Source organism: Mauremys mutica, chromosome 5, assembly GCF_020497125.1.
Source record: "Mauremys mutica isolate MM-2020 ecotype Southern chromosome 5, ASM2049712v1, whole genome shotgun sequence".
NCBI classification, from domain to species: Eukaryota; Metazoa; Chordata; order Testudines; family Geoemydidae; genus Mauremys; species Mauremys mutica.
Genome location: NC_059076.1, coordinates 83770793 through 83791256, shown reverse-complemented (window position 1 = coordinate 83791256; position 20464 = coordinate 83770793). Strand labels below are relative to the sequence as shown.

General features: G+C 42.3%; 1 protein-coding gene across 6 annotated transcripts in view; it reads right to left on the bottom strand.

Annotated features, from left to right (window-relative positions):
• Positions 1–20464, bottom strand: part of SNX25 (sorting nexin 25) — a 175769-nt gene that overhangs the window by 85503 nt on the left and 69802 nt on the right. For all 6 annotated transcript variants that reach the window (XM_045017316.1, XM_045017317.1, XM_045017313.1 and 3 more), the window contains exons 4-5: positions 8928–9100; positions 7636–7822 (exon numbers count right to left, since the gene is read on the bottom strand). In XM_045017316.1, the coding sequence (XP_044873251.1) occupies positions 7636–7822; positions 8928–9100 (360 nt within the window). The remainder of the gene's footprint in view (positions 1–7635; positions 7823–8927; positions 9101–20464) is intronic.

The window sequence follows — 20464 nt, the reverse complement described above, 5'->3', positions numbered from 1 at the left end:
CCATTTCAACCTCTTTATCTCACAAAAACTTATGACACTATATAAAACTACTACCTCTGGTTTCAGACCTCATATGTAAGGATTCTCCTTTCCTTCCCTATTCTCTGCAATCTCATTCAACTTTCCACAATACCTTAAATTTGGGAAGAAGGGAAGTTCAAGGATTGTGGGTCACATTGTCATGATCTCACTGTATGTACACATTTTATACAACAAAGAAATTCAAGGCCTTCGAAGGATAGCTACCTCTCTCTTGCTGGGCAGACACATCCCTTTGGTTTCCCTAAGTGAAAAACGTAAGAATGGCCATGCTAGGTCAGAACAATGGTCCATATAGCCTACTATCTTGTCATGGATTTCTACATAAAACCTATGGCCTGCTGCCATTATAAAGGAGACCCAGTTTGGGAATATTTGAATGAAGTTCTTCTACCTGTGGGTAGAAGACAGGCGTGTGTGCAAAATGCAAACAGTTTTCTCTTAAGGTTTTCACATCCTTATGAAGAAAATTTAATCTGTAAGACCCTTTTCCTTGATGAAAGGAAATAAGGACATAAATATTGTAACTACTTCACAAAAACAGGAGTCAAAACTTTCCCCAAAATAACGAAGCAGCACTGAAAGGTAGCAAGAGAACAAGTTTTCACTAGGGATCCAATTATGAACTAAAATTTATATTATTAATACTAATAAACTATGACTTGAAAAGTCTCTCTCAGACACTAACAACAAGAAACAAAGTTCTTCTATTGTTTAAAAAGAACTCTAAAGAAAATATGTACAGACAACACACAGAATAATGTAAGACCTAAAACAGGACAGATGATAAGTTGAAGGGGGCAGGGGAGGGGAGAGTTGGCCTTCTCAACTTAGACTCCTTCTATCAAAGATAAGCCAATAAGGAATTCTTGTCAAGATGTGAAGTCTCAGCAATAAGATTTAAGAATGATAGATATTTCACATAGAGGATGTGGAAATGTTGTGAAGGGCATGGCTTTGTCGTGTTGGCTATTGTCAACTACACACTTATAGAGAAGGATTTAACATAACCTTCCAAATCAAGGCTAATTTACATAGGCAGTGCAGGAGAATACTAAGGAAACAGTCCAAACAGTTCTAATTGGATAGTTTCCTAATCCACAAAATCCATAGTTGCCTTTAACATAATAAAATAAAATAAATAATAAGAGATACCCCGCTCCCACTTTAAAAGCAAAAGGCTATGGCCATGAAATCTACCACTCCCTACAAATTATATCTAACTTTGTCTATACACTTGGCTTTAAAACAATGTAACTCCAAAAAACAAAACAAAAAACCAACCAAACAAAAAAACAACCCACTAAATGAGACATTTAAACAACTACTTTCCACCCTCATATTAGCACTACTGTGCTCATTGGTAAATATTAGGGAAGTGACTGTTCTTTAAGAGATTTTTAAAAGTTGCTGTTATATTTTTAATGCCACTTCTTAACCTTTTGAAGAGTTGAACAGTCTACCTACCCCCAAGCACTCTCGTGAGGTAGACATTTTTTAAGAGGCTTTTATAAGTTCTTATGAAATCTAGCTATATGAATTATAACAGTGCACTCTGCTCTCTGGGCTTTTGTTTTTGTCCCAACAGGTTACTAATGGCCTGGCAAGTATGTCTGTTTGGCATTTGATGGTAAATCCCATCCTGAAGGTTTTGAATGTGGAATGACCCATCTTAGTTTTAAACTGTCCGTAATATCTTTCACTGAGGGGCCATCAAGGATTTCTCTTTGTCCATCCATTCTTTAGGCAGAGGCTGACCAAGTGTACCACAAGAAAAGAACTTTGACAGGCCTCTATGAAGGGTGGGCCAGTAGGGGATGACCTTCAGAGAATTCCAGCAGGAACAAGGAGAAAAGTACCTGGCCTCAGTGTCTGTCTCCCCACCTCCTTCAAACCACACTTGCTTTTTTCTAGTGTCCCGGGAAATTAACTCTCCACAGTAGGGCCAGCCCTATCATCCTGCACATCTCCACAGTGTGGGCAGGCAGTTATGATCCCATCTCTAAGGACGTTACACTTTCCCAGTCAGCTCTGGGTTAGGGCATGTAGGCCCAGTCACAATAGAAAATAAGGTTCAAGGGGCCTTGCTGTGAATGAATTTGTGCATATGCTATTGTCCATGTTGAATAATTAAGGAGTGAAAATACTAGTAGCATAAACTGATTTATTACCAGGGAAATCCCATCAGCTATGTGGAACCATGAAGATTAGCACACTTACCAGTAAATGATTTCAAGCCCATCCAACCCCCACCCAGCTTTTAACTCTCTTGCAAAGAACATAAGAATGGTTGTACTGGGTCACACCACATCCCAGGCACTATGATCCCCTTCCCAACTGCTTGCCTCATTTTTTATCTTCCCAGCTCTTGATCCTTCCACCTACCCAAACAAGAAGTACCCAGTTCCAATCACCTTAAGTCCTATCAAAACTTCGTTAATAAAATCAGTCTAACAGAAAGCCCAGAGTGATTTCAGAAAAAGAAAGTTGTGTATCCATATATATTATGGAGGATTTCACTTTTCTTAGGAATTGGAACTATGACTGCAGTGAGAATCAAGAATCTGAGGAATTATCTATCAATATCTGGAGACTTCCTTCAGTGCAGTGATATAATATCTTGATCTCAAGAAATGGGAAGTAATTACATTCTTCTCCAATGACAAACCACCATTTGGATGTTTCAAAGGAATACGGAGTTTCACATTAACTATAATTTCTTAGGATAATTCTCCTCAATAGCCAAATAGTCTGAACTTTAAAACTGTTACTATCTAAATCAGATGGCTTAGAGGTTACCAAGAAGCGATCTCAGTTAGCTTATTTTCAAATATAAACAAAACTAAAATAAAAAGTTTGTCATTTTTTACTTTTGTGGATTAACAGCCTAAAAAAAAAGTGCACAGAAATGCTACACATCATTCTAGGACAAGGAATGAAGAGTGTCCTCCAACTAAAATTATGGGATACAGGGAATTTTAGGTAAGCAGAATGCTATTACCCAGATTGGAATTTGACCAGGAAACTAGGGTTGATACCCGTATGCCAGAGATTTATTTGTAAGAGGGAGGTAATCAGAAAAATTCTCCCCACTGCAAAGTAACTTGTTCCCAGTTGTAAGCATTCAAGAGCTTATTTTCCCTTCTCCTCTATACTTTCCTGTGGTTTACTCGCTAAATATAACATGAAATGTCATTTACTTTGTTCATCCACAGACACACCTTTGTATGGTTTCCCCAACCTCAACCCTTAGCACATTCACAGACAAATCACTACCCTACTTTGAAAAATGTGCCACTGAATCTTTACATGGCTACAAGAGTCTCTTCCACAGATGCTCATACACCACAAGGATGGGGACAGACAGATAAATTAAACATAGCAAGGAGACTGTACTTCCAGCAGCACAGCGCTACCTGGACACCAAGCTGGGATACTGGTATTATACAGATCCTGAGGAAACAGTATCACCTGCTGAATCACAAACACCATGTCCCTGCAAGAATCCTGAGATTTCCCTGGAGGCTTTCCATTCAAGTTCTGATCAGACCCAACATTGCTTGGGGCTTACGATATCACAGCTCAAGGTAAGTCCACCACTCTGTAGACTGGAAAGTGAACATAATGATATAAATGTAGCCAAAAAACACAGTACTTCATACAGTGAGTTTGCCTTCTGATATTACAATTTAAAGAGACCTAGAGAGCTAGTAAGAGAATACAGTGCACATTAATTGTAAGAGAACAACAACAAAAGGGTTACGTTTCAACTGAAGCAAGCAGCTCCATTAGTGTTATTACGCTAATAAACCTCATGTCTATTTAGGTTTCCAACAGTCTAATAAGGGGTAATTTATACTGTCAGTAGCACAGCATGCTGGCCTGGAGTAAAGAGCAAATTTTACAGCAGATGAACAATATGTAGCCAAGCAACAAAATCATTTCACTCTCTCACCTAATGCATTTTCCTCTTTGGAAATATAAGCTGTTTCAGAGCAGGGTGTGGAAATGAAGCGAGAACAAAAAAGAAAAGCTATTTATTCAGCCCCAAGCACATGGACTGATGGGGATGGATCTAACAGGAGGTGTGTTTAGTAGTCACAAATCAGGACCCACACCCTCATGGAAACCGCTTCTGCAGTGTTCCAACACTTTAATGCTCTCACGATGGCTCTGCTATGAAGATAAGAGAGAGAGGAAGGATGGTTCAGTGGTTAGGATGCTGGCCTGGGAAGTGGGAGACCCAAGTTCTATTTTCTACTCCTCCAAATGTTTCCTGTGTGACCAGGGCAAACAGCTTAGTCTCTCTGTGCAACATCTCTGCATCTGTACAATGGAGATAACAGTGCTTCCTTACCAGGGAGCCACAGAAGTACCCAAGATAGCCAGACAGCCTGCCCTGGGGCTGCTCCCTAACACCTCAATCTCCATCCCACTCTCATCCTCAGTTGCTGCCAAATCTCCTTGCTCACCTCCACTTTTGATCACTGCCCAGAGACAGAAACACTAGTTCTTCTTCCCCTGCAGAGGGTTCTGTGGGCACAGGAAGATACAGCTGCCTTTGCTGGATTCTTCAGCAACCATCCACCACTCTCCTGAAGCCACTGCTACAAGGCATATGGTGTGTATATGGAGGAACTACCAAGAATCCCAGCAGAGAAGGGAAGTGGGAGAGGAACCCCCTAAATTTGACAGCCCTAGTAGAGGAGAGGGGGAATCCCTTTAAGAAACCCAGCATGAGGGGTGCGTGCATGTGTACAGCAAGCAAATGGGTGCCTGTGTGCAGAGAGCGGGTTAACTCTGCCTCTCTAGACATTTCATTTCCCCACAAGCTTGGCCCTACTATTGGGTCAAGCAGTGTATTTGCCCAGTAGGACCATATCCTCTGGAGGCATCGCCCCTTGTACATTTATAACCCCGCTTTAGTCTTTTCAAAGTAATGCTTCCATTCACGGTGGTTGTCACATGACAACTATGTCCTTATCTTAAGCAGACAGTGTTTGCTCAATCAATGGAAATGGCAGAGAGAATCTAAAGCACAAACAAAAACAGCTAGCTTCTGCTATAGGAGCACCACTGCAAGTGCAGAAGAAAAGATGTGCTCCTCAATATTAAACAAAAGTAATTCAGAAAAAATACATCCAAATTAGGGCAGAAAAGGGTGCAAGAATGACAGGAAAGGGGAGATAATCAACAACAATATGCTCAGACAGAGGAGGTCTGTAGCACCGAGTGTCTATGACCACACATTTTATTCCAGGCATTTAGGAGCTCTACAGGGTATTGCTGAGCTGGTGAAGCCAAGTTAATTTCAGACTGCATGACTGCTGCCAGTCAGTGACTGGGAGGTGTCCTCTCCTGACCATGAAGCTGCACTCTGAAGATAGACGGGCTGGGACTTTGCTTCTGAGACATACAACATGACCAAAAAGACCAGCCAGCAGCAGCCAATGGTGACTTCAGTACTCCGGTGGCCAGTTCTCACTGATACATCCCTATTACTGATAAAGTCAAACCATCTTATACCAGTAGCTGTCACGGACAATGCATATGAAATGCCTCCAGCCTCCTGATGTCTTGTTTTAAGCAACATCCAATATTTCAGATTCATATAAAAGAATCAAAACTACGCAGGTTTGATAAATCCGTACTTTTGTATCGTTTCACGTTTGGTTTTTTTTGCCATCAGACCCTATGCATGTCCTTCATGGCTAAGACAGCTAAACCAGCTCTCCTTAGGATGTCTGGCTGGCTGCACCCATCAGATGGCTTATAACTACAATATTCAGTGCATGGGTCTTTCCCCTTACAGAGCAGGATAATGATCCCTTCCTCCCACTCCGCTGGTACCTTCCCAGGAGTCCAAGTCTGGACAAAAAGTTGGCATAATGGGCTCAGTGGTACACTTTAAAAGTTTGGGTGTTATGCTGTTAGGTCCAGCAGCATGCCCGCTTCACAGTTTCTATATGGCTGAGCAAATCTCTTCCAACCCGGTCATCTCCACAAGTTTCAGGGCCAGGGACTGCATCTATTGCTAATGCATATAGATCTGGACATTGAGTTGCTACAGGATAGTTACATGTGGACTCATAATATTCTTTCCATCTTTGCAGGACTATTTGTTGCGTTAACCTAGTTTTACCATCATCCTTGTTCATTGGCGTAGTCAGAGAATCACTTGTAGGCTACAAGTTGTGACAATTGGTTTAAAAATCTGGGTGTTAAAAAAAAATATTTTTGGCAACGATGACAGTGATGACACCCTTAGGAAACTTGCTAATTCTTGGTAGGATGAAACCTGGGAACTGGCTTATTTCTGACACCTGGAGATACTGATACACAGCACCACGCTGGGAAAGACATCTGGGCACCGGAAGGTGTGACAGGTTGCAACACTAAAAAGGCCAAAAACACAGCCCTCCACAATGCCAGGAACACCACGCAGTTCCAACATAATCCATTTACCCTTGCTGTTGGTTCTCAACTCTTTCCTCAAAACAGAAAGCAACAAGAGGGAGGCAGATCAGATGGCGAAGAACTAACACGAAACCTGGAATAGACATTTGTTCTAGGCAAGTGGGAGACTGCTGGCCCTTTCTGGGGATCCCTCTTCTGGTGCTTACAAGCAGGTTAGGAATATGGGAGTTATCTTGTATGATGAAGGAAGAGGGAAGGAACAGGTGAAAAGAGAAGCCATGCTCCAAGTTTTGGGAAGCAGAGGGAGAGAAAAAAATGGGGAGGTATTAAAGATGAACATTACATAGATGCCTTAGTATCACAGCACAGAACACTAAGAAAGGGAATATTCATTCCATATAAGATCTTATTTTATTTAATTCTTTAAGAGTAAGAGGATGGCCTCCAAACTCAGAACCTGAGATATATTCAAGAGGGAATGATTGGGAGCCATCTGCTTCTAAGAATTCCTCAAAACCTCCTAGGGGGTCATCACACACACACACACACACACACACACTACAGCCCAGCCCCTAAATGTCACATTACAGAATCGACCAGCCCAAAAGGAAGGACTTGATGTATTTGTTAGAGATGCAATTTACTAAAAAGACATTACATAATGATGGAAAGTCAACACACTATTTCTCTCTGACTCCCTTGATCAGGGCATGCTGCGTGGAAGGTTCCTATATGTCTTTAAATAATTGAGGAGACTTTAATATACACCCAGGGCCGGCTCCAGACCCCAGCGCGCCAAGCGCGTGCTTGGGGCGGCGTGCCTGCGGGAGGTCCACCAAAGCCGCGGGACCAGAGGACCCTCCGCAGGCATGTCTGCAGGAGGTCCACCGGAGCCGCGGGACCGGCGACCGCCAGAGCGGTCCCCGCGGCGTGCCGCCCTGCTTGGGGTGGCGCAATTCCTAGAGCCGCCCCTGTATACACCAGCCAGTTATAATGGAGTAATTTTAATATTTCCTGCTGACTAAAGGGAAAGCAGCTTATTTTGGAGCTTTATTAAATGTTAAGGCTTGTATTTCCTCTCTGCGCTTCACTGAAATCATACTTCACTCAGGTCTCAGCAATGGACTGGCAGGAGAAGCATGCTTAGTTTTGAACATTCTATAATTGAACATCGGATACCTTAGTTGTTTCAGGAATTCAACGTCAGAGTTGCTGTTAATGAGCTTGATGAACTCCTCATAAGAAGGAGCATATGTGTAGGCTTTCTTGTGATGCTCATTCACCTGTTCTCTGTACTCCATCTGGCTGAGCAGCATTTGGTTGACATAATCTGGATCACTCAGCAGCTCCACCATTGGCTTCAGTACTGGGAGAAGAAATTTAAGAACAAAATCATTGTGCAAAAGAGCAAATGTCATCTTCAAACTCAAACACAAACTCAGTGTAACATTTTGGACACAAATTGAAACAAAGTAGGTTGATAAAATTCCAAGGAATTACTATGTAATTCCCAGACCACATAGTGTATCACTCATTTTAGACTGAAGTTTATCCTTCTCCTAAACTTATTTTCTCTATTCATTACTGTAAACTGTCATTGGGATTCAGGAAACTGGAAATCCAGGTTATTAAAAAGTTTACACATGTTAAAGCAGCTGAACCTAAATTGAAACATTTCCAGTGTCTGTTTCTGCTCTTCTTCCTGTGTATCTCAGAGAACATTACACATTAGAGCCTAGGAAGGTGCAGAACTACGAATTAAAAATGAACTGTACTATACTGAGATTACTTGGGACTTTGCAGCATCAAAAACTGTCCCCAACTCCAAATTCAAAAAAGGACAGTGATTAGTGGTTTCATCATCCAATTAAAAGTGCATTTTATAAAAAGAACTAAAATTCTCAATAAATAAATGGATAGTTATTGGGTTGTTGTTGTTTTTTAAAGATTTTATATCATGCTTCAGTCATGTTCACATCCTTAGTCTAGAATTCTACTTAGCTGAGTAAGGTATAAAAGTCTAGGACCACTCAAATGCTCTCCAGATGGTCCCCCCAGTGTAGAAGGCTAAAGGTTTGGTTTCCTCTAGGACAGAATAAGAGGATGGAATGGCTCCATGCTGCAAGGTGCTGAGCACTCTGACCCTGATTCAGGAAAGCACGTAAGTTTAGGCTTAATTTTGAGCAGGCGAGTAGCCCTATTGACTTCATGTGCTTAAACACATAATGAAATGCCTTGCTAAATCAGCACAAGAGAGCTCAGTGCCTTATCCTTAATTAGCTAATGCTATGAATTTTTAAGTGTCTCGTACGTCTATAAGATACTAACTGTACCAGTCTCTGCATGTGCAGGTTGTGACAGAAGTTTAACTTTAGAACTTAAAATGTGATATCAATACAAGTATATTAAACGGTTTGTAATCTCAGTACTGTAGTAAGGAAGTCATTAATTATCTCTGATCTATAATCTACCTTTTGTTGCAAGTATGTCAGCAAGGACTATGCGCAAGCTGAGAGACTGGGAATCCTTTGAGGGTAGGAGACAATACACCAGAATTTGAGAACATGATTGCAGGAATCTTACTTCTTCATCAGAGTTCCTCAAGCATGGATGGAGTAAAAATGGTCTTGGCTGCTCCTCCTGCCTATTAAAAAGGGTACCAGCATTTCAGTTGAAATTACAATACATCTTTAGTCATTACTTACTATACCAGAAATGTATAAAATATCAGGGACATAATGTTCAGCAAAGAAACATTTTAAACAGAAACTATGCTTCATCTATTGTTTATTTTTAATTATATTAAGGAAAGCCTACATTTGCCCCATTTCAATCCCTTGCCCTATCTTTTCTCTATACCTGTACAAATAGAAATACAACATTTTTAAACCACAGCCATATAGAATAAGCTATTATAGTTCAGAGCACACCCTTAGGGAGAAGGTTGAATAAAAAGCTTGTTTTCTAGTCATTTCCCTTGACATACACGGAACCTAATCCATTTTTTCCAAAATAATTGAGAAGGCAAAGGATTGAGATGCAAACATACCCTTCTACTGCAGATTAATTAATAGACTTGTACTATAATTGTATGACTATTTAAGCAGGGGACTGAATATTACTGAGAAATGGATTTAGCTGTGACACTGAAGGTGGAACAGATGTGATCTTCTACATCTGTGATCAACTACTGAATTGTCACTCAAAATACTGCCAGCCTCTTTATTCTGACTTTTTGTAGAAAATAACAAACAAGGAAAGGTCAAGTGAATTCTTCCAGACAAAAAAATCACTTAATAGCTAGACGTCTGAGAATTTTCAGTGTTAGCAGACAATATAACTAGTGGAAAAAATAAAATCAAACAAACAAGTGTGGGATGTACGAAGAATGTGATAGAAAATACTAAAAAATGTTATGATACCATTAAATAAATCACTAGAATTCTCTCATCTGGAACACTGTAGTTCTGAGCACCTTGTCTTAAACAGGTTAGCAGAAGCAGAATGGGCTAAAGAAACAGGGAATGCAAAATTAGCCATGGGGAAACTTCCATATGAGAAGAGATATGAAAGACTGGGTCTGTTTAGTTCTGAGAGGAGACAAATGAAAGGGGGACATGGTAGAGGTGTAACAAAATACTGAATGGTATTGAGAAGGTAAACATGGACTCCTATTTACCCTCTCTCATAATACCAGGACAAGGGGAAACAAAATTGAAAGGCAAATTTTAAAACTGACAAAAAGATGAAAGTGCATGGTTCTTCTGTGGAACTCATTGCCACTAGATATCATTGAGCCCCAAAGTATAATACAATTAAAGCATGGAGAGCCAGAGAGAACATCCACAGTTACAATACACAGGATCATTTATATTTTAATACAGCATAAATTCTCATGTTTCATGGTCTAAACCAAACACTTTACTGATGAGAGTTTAGATGAAATATTCCCTATGGGCAGGCTATTCCATAATTCTCCAATAAAAGGTTTCTTACACCTTCCTCAGAAGCATCTGGTGCTGGCCACTTTTAGGGTATGTGTAGACTACAGCGGGGAGTATGGTTCCCAGCTCAGGTAGACAATAGCAATGTAGCCCAGAGGAGCATGGGCAGGATCTCAGATGAGCTGCCTGAGTACAAACCCACCCAGAACCCCTGGGTATGCACTCAGATGGCTTGCCCAAACTGTCACACATGCTGCCTCTGGCTACACTGCTATTTTTAGTGCCTCTGTCTACCAGAGCTGGGAAGCACACTCCCTGCTATAGTGTAGACATACCTTTAGAGACAGAACACTGGACTCGATGGACCATTGCTTTGATGAAGTATAGCAATTTCTATGTTCCTAAATGGAAACATCCTTTCCATCACCCTTATAGGTCTACTAGAGAGAACAAGTACATAAAGAACATTCTGCTCAGCATGGAACAATCTTTTACAGATTAAACCTTATGCCTGAGATTAAACCTTATGCCTTATAAAAACATTATTGTAGAGAATAACTAATTTCCTGACCTCAACTACAGAATAAACTATTTGATGTAGGATCTTTGACACAGCAGTGAAAAATTTCACTGAACTCTAGATACAAGCCACTTCATCAAAATAATTGACTTATGATGAAATGTTGTACGTTATTGACTTCTTCTCACATATTTCTCTCAACCAGTCATAAATTTGTAAATTTCATGTACCTTATAAGAAGAAAAATATCATGCACGTCCAGTTCATTAAAGAAACTACCATTTTCACTTCAATCAATCAGAACTATAAAGACAATTCCAAAACATCCCGTCTGGGACTTCCGAATCCTGATCAGTACCAAAACACTGAGTTATTCACCTTAGTTAAAGAATCACTCATGGGGGTTTCCAAATGGTGACTGATAGGTGTACAAGGTAACTATGTACCTTGAGGAGAGGGTGCACCTTTGGGGGCCATTGCTAGTGTGGCCAGAAGGCTAGCCACATTGAAGGGAGTTTCAAATTATGTGCATATGCATAAGAGTTGACCACAGAAATGTTAGATCATCCCATGGCATACCTTGGGTGCCAGGGTCAGTTCTGCAGAGGCTGCCTGTTAGGAAATGCCAGATACCTGCAGAGAGTGGAAAGAGTTTTGGCCAAAGAAACACAATCAAAAGCATGTGATGCTGATGCAGTTTTATCTAATTAAAAGTGTGAGGAAGGGTACACAAAGAAAAATGGGGGGAGAACTGCAAAGATGGATCTTTTGAATTAGAAAGAGATCACAGGGGTAACAAAGCCTAGCCATCTTCTGATCATTCCCTGGTGTACTATGGTGAGGTCCCCCCACACCAAACCTCCGCCTGCTGGCAGGCAGGCAGGCAACTAGGCTCTCCCACTCTTGGTGGTAGGGGTTCATTTTGTGGAAGTGGTGGGGTAAAGGGAGGCTGTACAATTGCACTGGCGGCTAGTTATTTGGGAGGTTGTGCTGCCACCAGAGCATGAAGCACTTGCCAAATGCCTTAGGAGTCAACGCTATGCCTGGTGTAATAATTACATCCAGATATACTAACAAACAGCCAAAGAAGTCTGTATTGTTGTGGACTCCCTCAGAATCAGCCACTCTAGCCAGTTCTCTGCTGAAGCATGCAGGGAACTAGATACCGCTTTCTGACATTCTGTTCTCAAGGAGACCAAGTTCTTTCCCTGGCAAGTGCCAACTGTTCTTTGGACCTTGCAGCATGTGCATATCCCATTATTCTTACTTCCTCCAGTGACTCTTGGTTGCAAGTCAGCAGCTCCCCCTCTGTGTAAGCAAGCGGCTCTAGGATGCAGGACCAGGTGCCTCACATGCTTCCAGCATTGGTCTGGAAGGAAAGAGACTGTACATAGCTTGGTTCCAGGTGCCCCTCTTGGCAGGTACTGTGGAAGGGTTGTTGTGTCACCTGGGGGTGGGGGGGTTATGGTCATTTTCTCAGGAAGCAGGAATTATAGTCCAGTAGAAGCCTGTCAGATTGGAGTCAGGGCCCAGCTGTGCTTATTCCTCACACAAATGTTTTCTCCCTCATCCTCCACCATCCATTTCCTCTCCAGGGATAGTTTGCTGTTGCAGGTCCTGGCTGGCAGCAACCAACTATTACTCAGGGGGCTGCTCCTGTCCTGCCATTTCTGGGTAAGAAAAATGGACAAAAGTCCCACAAACTCCATACATATTCAAACAGAGGTTTCAGCTATATGCACTAGTCACAAGGAAATATACTTGTTTCTCTTTGTGCACAAAGCAAAGTTGCCTTATAGTGGGGATTAACGGCTGGGAATGCAGATACCCTGCATACTCACCTAGAGAGCACTGGCTCGTGAGGGTGGTGTCCAAGCCCCCATCACAATGGAAGGCCTCCTGCAGCCTGTGCTAGAGCAGGTGTCTCTCCTCTTGGGTCAAACCTCCTCTTCTCTCTGAATGTTTCACTGTCTTCTGCAGTGCACTGCTGAGCATTTCCATACTAGTATACTCCAGATCCCCGCCTGGGCTCTCCTTGTAGGTGATCATTATCTATCTACATAAGCCTGCCCCCAGACAGGTTGGCAGAGGTCCTGGGTCATTTAGATAAGAATTTTGATCTTCTCTTGTGAAAGTTAGCCTTCCTCTTCTGGACTGGTCTGATGAAGCAGCCACCCAGAACTAAGTGTCAACATCCTGAGAGCAGCTGATGCCGAGTATCAGCTAGTATCTTTTAAAAATCCTAGATTGGGAGCAGAATATCTTATACTAACCAGAGATGACCTGTGCCTGCCAACAGGGGGGGGGCAGAGTGAGGGCAGCCAGCTTCAATGGTGTTATTGAGCATGCTCAGTATAAGCCAAGCAGCAAATTTGGGGGGCATGTGACCTGCATGCCTCCCCCTCCCCCCGAGTCACCTGTACTAATAGATTATAACATGTATAGGGCAGTGATATATGGGGCCAGAACCACATAATATGAATACTTTAGTTCAAACAGGAATTAATTCAGGGAAGTCCTATTGCCTGTGTTATACAGGGGTCAGACTCACTAGATGATCATAGTGATTCCTTCTGGCTTTATAATCTATCAGTCTAACACTGGCCAACTCTACCTTCTTTTTGAAAAAAGAAAACAAAAAACTGTGTTAGTAGTTGGGCAAGACAGTGATGATCTGGCTCTAAAGACACACATGCGCGCACAAAAAAACCCACTCTTTCTGGGCACTCAAGCGCATAGTTTCAGATAGTATTAGCACAGGCCTCAACCACTTTCCTTTTAAGGAATGTCCATGCAGTTATTTATGGCTGAGCATACTTTCATGATACAAGCAAGGGATGAACAGCACAAATCAACAGTGCATTCTGACTCCACTGGGCTGTGATTAAATTTGCCTTTTATCTCTCCATACCATCCATGATCAGTGTAGTCTCCACAGGAACCCCATCCCTGTTTGGGACTGCAGCCTACATTCCTAATCTCTCTGGAGCATTAACTGTTCCTACGGTTACATCCTTTCAGAGGAAGTCGTTGCATAGTCTGTCTGCATCTCGTCTCTTACAAATCTGGAATTCACAGTTTCAGCCAATAAATTCAGCTTAGCTGAGTTGGGCCAGTTCCAGGAGTTTAATGGCACACAGTCAAGATGGGTCTATCACAGAAACAGAATGGAAAGAATAAACCAATTGGTAAATATTTGGCCCTCACCATCCTAATTCATCCAGTATGTTGCTGTTTGTGGGGATTACATACACTCTGACATGTACCTAATGAGATGGGTTCTCTCCATTACTCAACCCGATTTGGGTCTTGAGAAGAGGAGACCCTTCCTCCAGCAGATACATGGAGAACATGATGAGGATGTCTTTGCAAAAGTCTAAAGGACAAATCTTCCAAGTGTCTCTCTGCAGGAGTCCTATGCAAGCATCTGTGTATCAGTGCCAGTAACTTGTTCCAACAGACCCAGGAAAGATAAGGGGGAGACTGAAAACAGGAGGGGAAAAGAAAAACGAACATCAGCTAAGGGTGAACCAATTTGCTGATGATCATATAGACACTGATCCTGGCTTTGATCATCCTCCAAACTTCAGATAGCAAAGCAGCAAACTTTTCCATAAGCCTATCATCCAGAAGAATGCTCCTATTTCTTGCTAGTGACTGCCCTTTTATATGTTACTATCCCTCTCCAAAGTGGCAAGTACATCTGGATTTATTCTTTTAAACAGCTCCAGTGCATACTTTTCAGGATTTCCATAAAACATATTGAACAGCATTTCTCTTGTTGCAAGAGGACTGATTAACTGAGGGTTTCCATTTCTGTCAGTCTCATTATGAAGTATTCATTAGCCTGTAGGGAAACATACAGTGAATCAGCACAAGGCCTGCCTAGCAAACAGAATTCCGTGTCACTCCTGCTTCCCCTCCCCCCCACCAATCTACCAACAAAATAATTTAGCAAAAAGCATGCATGCAGTGATGGATAAAATTCTCAGCATTGTACAATGGCAGTTGATCCCAGAGCCCAAATTTGGAGTTCTTTTTGCAACTCGTCCACAAGATTTGTGAGAATGAACTTTGGGAAGGTATCAAGAAGGTCTGATGACACACAACATTTTAGGCAGCAAATAAAAACTAGCAGGACAGTTATCTGAGGCCACTTTCCTACATTTGCAACAAAACTGGAACAAAGTAAGGACTGTTTATTTTGCAGTAACCATCAGAGAAAACAGGCAGCTTAACTGCAGTATGCACACCCACACATGCACACATAGACAGAGTGCCACTAAATTCTTCTAACATCAACTTTTATAGCTGTATAAACTACTTCCCTTAAACCTTTTGAATATCCCCGTTAGGTGCACATGTATGAGGCAGCCCTCCAGTCTACTCAGCTCCCACAACACACTTTTCAAGATCCATGGGTCATACATATGCCTATCAGAGCATGTGGTGTACCTCATCCAGTGCACTAACTGTCCCAACAACAGCTATATGAGTGAAAGAAGAGAATCACTGTGCTCCCAAATGAATTCTCACAGGAAAATGACAAAAAAAAACCCAAACACACCACATCACCTGTGGGTGAACACTGTTCACGAAGCAATCACTCTATATCTGACCTCTCAGTCCTCATCCTCAAAGGAAACCTGCACAACGCCTTCAAAAGACGAGTTTGGGAACATAAATTCATAACTTTGCTAAACACTAAAAATCAACTGAATAGAAACACTGGATTTATGGCTTATTACAACAATCTTAAAACCCACTACCTCTCTCCCTCCCCTCAGCTTTACCCCCCGCAGCCCATGTCAGGAGAGCAGTTAACTGGCGACTTCACTTCAGATGGTCTCGGGAAATATGTTAGCTACTTATGGTAAATGACCTGTTCCATCTTGTATTTAGCTATAACATTGTACATTTCTCAGACCTGAAGGAGAGCTCTATGTTATCTCACAAGCTTTCTCTCTCACCAACAGAAGCTGGTGCAATAAAAGATATTACATCACCCACTTTGTCTCAACTTCTGAACACACAAGTATCTGTTGTTATGACTACGAGATTGGATTTTCCAAACAGAAAGGCAAACTGATCTTTGAAAATTCCTAACTAAATCTACACACAGATATTTCTAATGGGGGACTTCAATCACCCTGACATCTGCTGGGAGAGCAACATAGCAGTGCACAAACAATCCAGGAAGTTTTTGGAGAGTGTTGGGGACAACTTCCTGCTGCAACTACTGGAGAAACCAACCAGGGGCTGTTCTCCTCTTGACCTGCTGCTTACAAACAGGGAAGAATTGGTAGGGGAAGTAGAAGTGGGTGGCAACCTATGCAGCAGTGACCATGAGATGGTTGAGTTCAGGATCCTCACAAAAGGAAGAAAGGAGATAGCAAAATATGGACCCTGGACTTCAGAAAAGCAGACTTTGACTCCCTTAGGGAACTGATGGGTAGGATCCTCTGGGAGGCTAATATGAAGGGGAAAGGAGTCCAGGAAAGCTGGCTGTATTTTAAAGAAGCCTTACTGAGGGCGCAGGAACAAACCAACCCAATGTGCAGAAAGAGTAGCAAATATGGCAGGCGACCGGCTTGACTTAAAAGTGAAATCTTCGGTGAGCTTAAACACAAAGAGGAAGCTTACAAGAAGTGGAAATTTGGTCAGATGACTAGGGTGGAATATAAAAATATTGCTCGAGCATGCAGGGGTGTAATCAGGAAGGCCAAAACGCAACTGGAGTTGCAGCTAGCAACGGATGTGAAGGATAACAAGAAGGGTTTCTACAGATATGTTAGCAACAAGAAAAAGGTCAGGGAAAGTGTGGGATCCTTAATGAATGGAGGAGGCAACCTAGCGACAGATGATGTGGAAAAAGCTGACGTACTCAATGCTTTTATTGCCTTGGTCTTCCCAGACAAGGTCAGCTCCCACACTGCTGTCCTGGGCAACATAGTATGGTGAGGAGGTGAGCAGCCCTCAGTGATGAAAGAACAGGTTAAGGACTATTTAGAAAAGCTGGACATGCACAAGTCCATGGGTCCAGATCTAATGCATCTGAGGGTGCTGAGGGAATTGGCTGATATCACTGAAGAGCTATTGGCCATTATCTTTGAAAACTCATGGCAATCGGGGGAGGTCCTGGACAACTGGAAAAAAGCAAATATAGTGCCCATCTTTAAAAAAAGAGAAGGAGAACCCAGGGAACTACAGACTTGTCAGCCTCACCTCAGTCCCTGGAAAAATCATGTAGCGGATCCTCAAGGAAACCATTTTGAAGCATTTGGAGAAAAGGAAGGTAATCAGGAACAGTCAACATGGATTCACCAAGGACAAGTCATTCCTGACCAACCTGATTACCTTCTATGAGGAGATAACTGGCTCTGTGGATGAGGGAAAAGCAGTGGACATGATAGATCTTGACTTTAGCAAAGCTTTTGACGTGGTTTCCCACAGTATTCTCACCAGCAAGTTAAAAAAGTATGGATTGGATGAATGGACTATAAGGTGGATAGACAGCTGGCTAGATTGTTGGGCTCAATGGACAGTGATCAATAGCTCAATATCTAGTTGGCAGCCAGTATCAAGTGGAGGGCCCCAGGGGTCTGTCCTGGGGCCGGTTTTGTTCAACATCTTTATTAATGATCTAGATGATGGGATAGATTGCACCCTCTGCGAGTTCGCAGATGACATTAAGCTGTGGGGAGAGGTAGATACACTGGAGGGTAGGGACAGGGTCCAGAGTGACCTACACAAATTGGAGGATTGAGCCAAAAGAAATCTGATGTGGTTCAACAAGGACAAGTGCACAGTCCTGCACTTAGAACAAAAGAATCCCATGCACTGCTACAGGTTGGGAACCGACTGGCTAAGCAGCAGTTCTACAGAAAAGGACCTGGGGATTACAGTGGATGAGAAGCTGGATATGAGTCAGCAGTGTGCCCTTGTTGCTACAAAGGCTAATGGCATATTGGGCTGCATTAGTAGAAGCACTGCGAACAGATCGAGGAAAGTAATTATTCCCCTCTATTCAACACAGGTGAGGACATATCTGGAGTAATGTGTCCAGTTTTTGGCCCCTCACTACAGAAAGGATGTGGACAAATAGGAGAGAGTCCAGCAGAAGGCAATGAAAATGATCAAGGGGCACATGACTTACGAGGAGAGGCTGAGGGAACTGGGCTTATTTACTCTGCAGAAGAGAAGAATGAGGGGGGGATTTGATAGCAGCCTTCAACTACCTGAAAGGGGGTTCCAAAGAGGATGGAGCTCGGCTGTTCTCAGTGGCGGCAGATGACAGAACAAGGAGCAATGGTCTCAAGTTGCAGTGGGGGAGGTCTAGGTTGGATATTAAGAAACACTATTTCACTAGGAGGGTGGTGAAGCACTGGAATGCGTTACCCAGGGAGGTGGTGGAATCTCCATCTGTACAGGTTTTTAAGGCCTGGCTTGACAAAGCCCTGGCTGGGATGATTTAGTTGGTGTGGGTCCTGCTTTGAGCAAGGGGTTGGACTAGATGACTTTCTGAGGTCTCTTCCAACCCTAATCTTCTATGATTCTATGATTTATGCATAATGTTTTTTGAAAACTCAGCTGATTATCCATACATTCTGAAAACAGTGGTTCAGTGAACTGAAATATAAATCTCAAACTGTAGTGAGTAGCTCCCAAAATAGGTACCACACAAGCCTTTTAATCCAACACATTATTTCATAAGCTTCAAATCACACAAACAGTGACAAGTGGCAATTTAACTCATTTGTGTCTTTGCCAACAATTAGGATTTTAGTGACAGTGACATATACTGGTATATCAAGATGCATTTGACTTAAAAGTGATTTCATACAGACAGTATTTGTAACATTTGTGGATTGCACAGCATGCATTACAGATTACTACTTTTTTCTTCCTTGTGAAATGAAACCAACATCAATCATTCATTGATTTCATTTCAGACATTGTTCCATCTTACAAGTTCTTCAAACATGCATTCAATTCTCTGCAGATAAGTAACAGTGCAATTGCTTAGGAAAGCAAGGGACTTTTCTTTGGCTATCCCAAAATGAGTGAAATATTAGTAAATATAACCTTTAGAGGAAAGATTAGTAAGCATGGGTAGGCAAAACAATTTTAAAAAAACCAAAAACAAACCTATTCCAATTGGTTCATCATTTCTGGACCCAAATGAAATACTTTTTAAAGCTGTACTCGCAATAGTGGCAAGTGATACTCAGTCTAAGGGTGCATTCATCTATTCAGTGCGAATATTGAATCTGTATTCAAATGTCTGTCATCAACCACAATGACCTGATGCTACAAATCCACCGGTTCACCCATTCCTTAAGAGGATTGTAATGGGGAAAACATTACGTTAAAAAAATTTAACAAAAAGCTTTTAAGAAAAAAGATGACTATGCATAACTGCAGAATCTCTTTTGATGTGTGTAGATGGGGACGTACAGGACACTCAGCAACCTTACCACAGGTGTTCTTGGCTGTTAAAAGGTTAAAAACCACTTTTGCAGGGAGCTAATACAATTTTCTTTCCCAATTATGAACAAATAATTGTAAACCCAAAACTAACAACACTGGCATTTTAGCAAATGTAACATCTACCACAATCTTCTAGTACTGGACCATTATCTGACACAAGGGTCTCAACCTTCTCCATACTAGGACCCTGTGACACTTTGGGGAATCTATCTGTACAATTTTATGCTGTTTGATATTATGAAGTTTTTACTATGAAAACTGCTGTATCACTGCATACCTCTCTATATATGTGAATTCCACCTTTGCTGATAATGGCTGACATGTCTCTCTCATACCAGGTACAATGGCAGGTCATTAGAATTCAATGGCCGCCTATTCGGATGGAAGCACCTTGGGAAAATAGGTTAGCTCAAGCCTACAAGAACCATTTTTTCCTACCTCTCTGCAGGGAGCTGGTGAAGGGGAGAGAGCGGAAAATCCCCAAATGCAGAACAAAGACAGACATCAATGTACTGATACTAGCTAGCATTTAAAAAACTACAAAGGCTCCATGGGTCAGGAAAGACTCGCAGGATATGTCTACACAGCAAAGAAAAATCCGTGCTGGCCCACGCCAGCCAACTCAGGCTCACAGGGCTTTGGCTGAGGGGCTGTTTCATTGCTGTTTGCGGACTTCTGGGCACTGCAGCTATGGGACCCGCCCACTCCAGAGGGTCCTAGAGCCCAGGCTTCAGCCAGACCCCAGACGTCTACACAGAAATGAAACAGCCCCACAGCCTAAGCCCCACGAGCCCGAGATGGCTAGCACGGCCAGTCGCAGTTTTTCCTTGGTGTGTAGACATGCCCACAGAGCCATACAGGAAGTTTTGGGAAGGAGATGTGAAGGTACAAGCATGCTTTTGTAGCAAGGGGTACCCAGTTTAGCTGTGAGACCATCAGGCCAGAGAAACAAGATGATCTAGGGCAGAGGTGGGCAAACTACGGTCTGCGGGCCACATCTGGCCTGCTGGACCATCCTGTCAGCCGTTGAGATCTCGGCAGGGGAGGCTAGCCC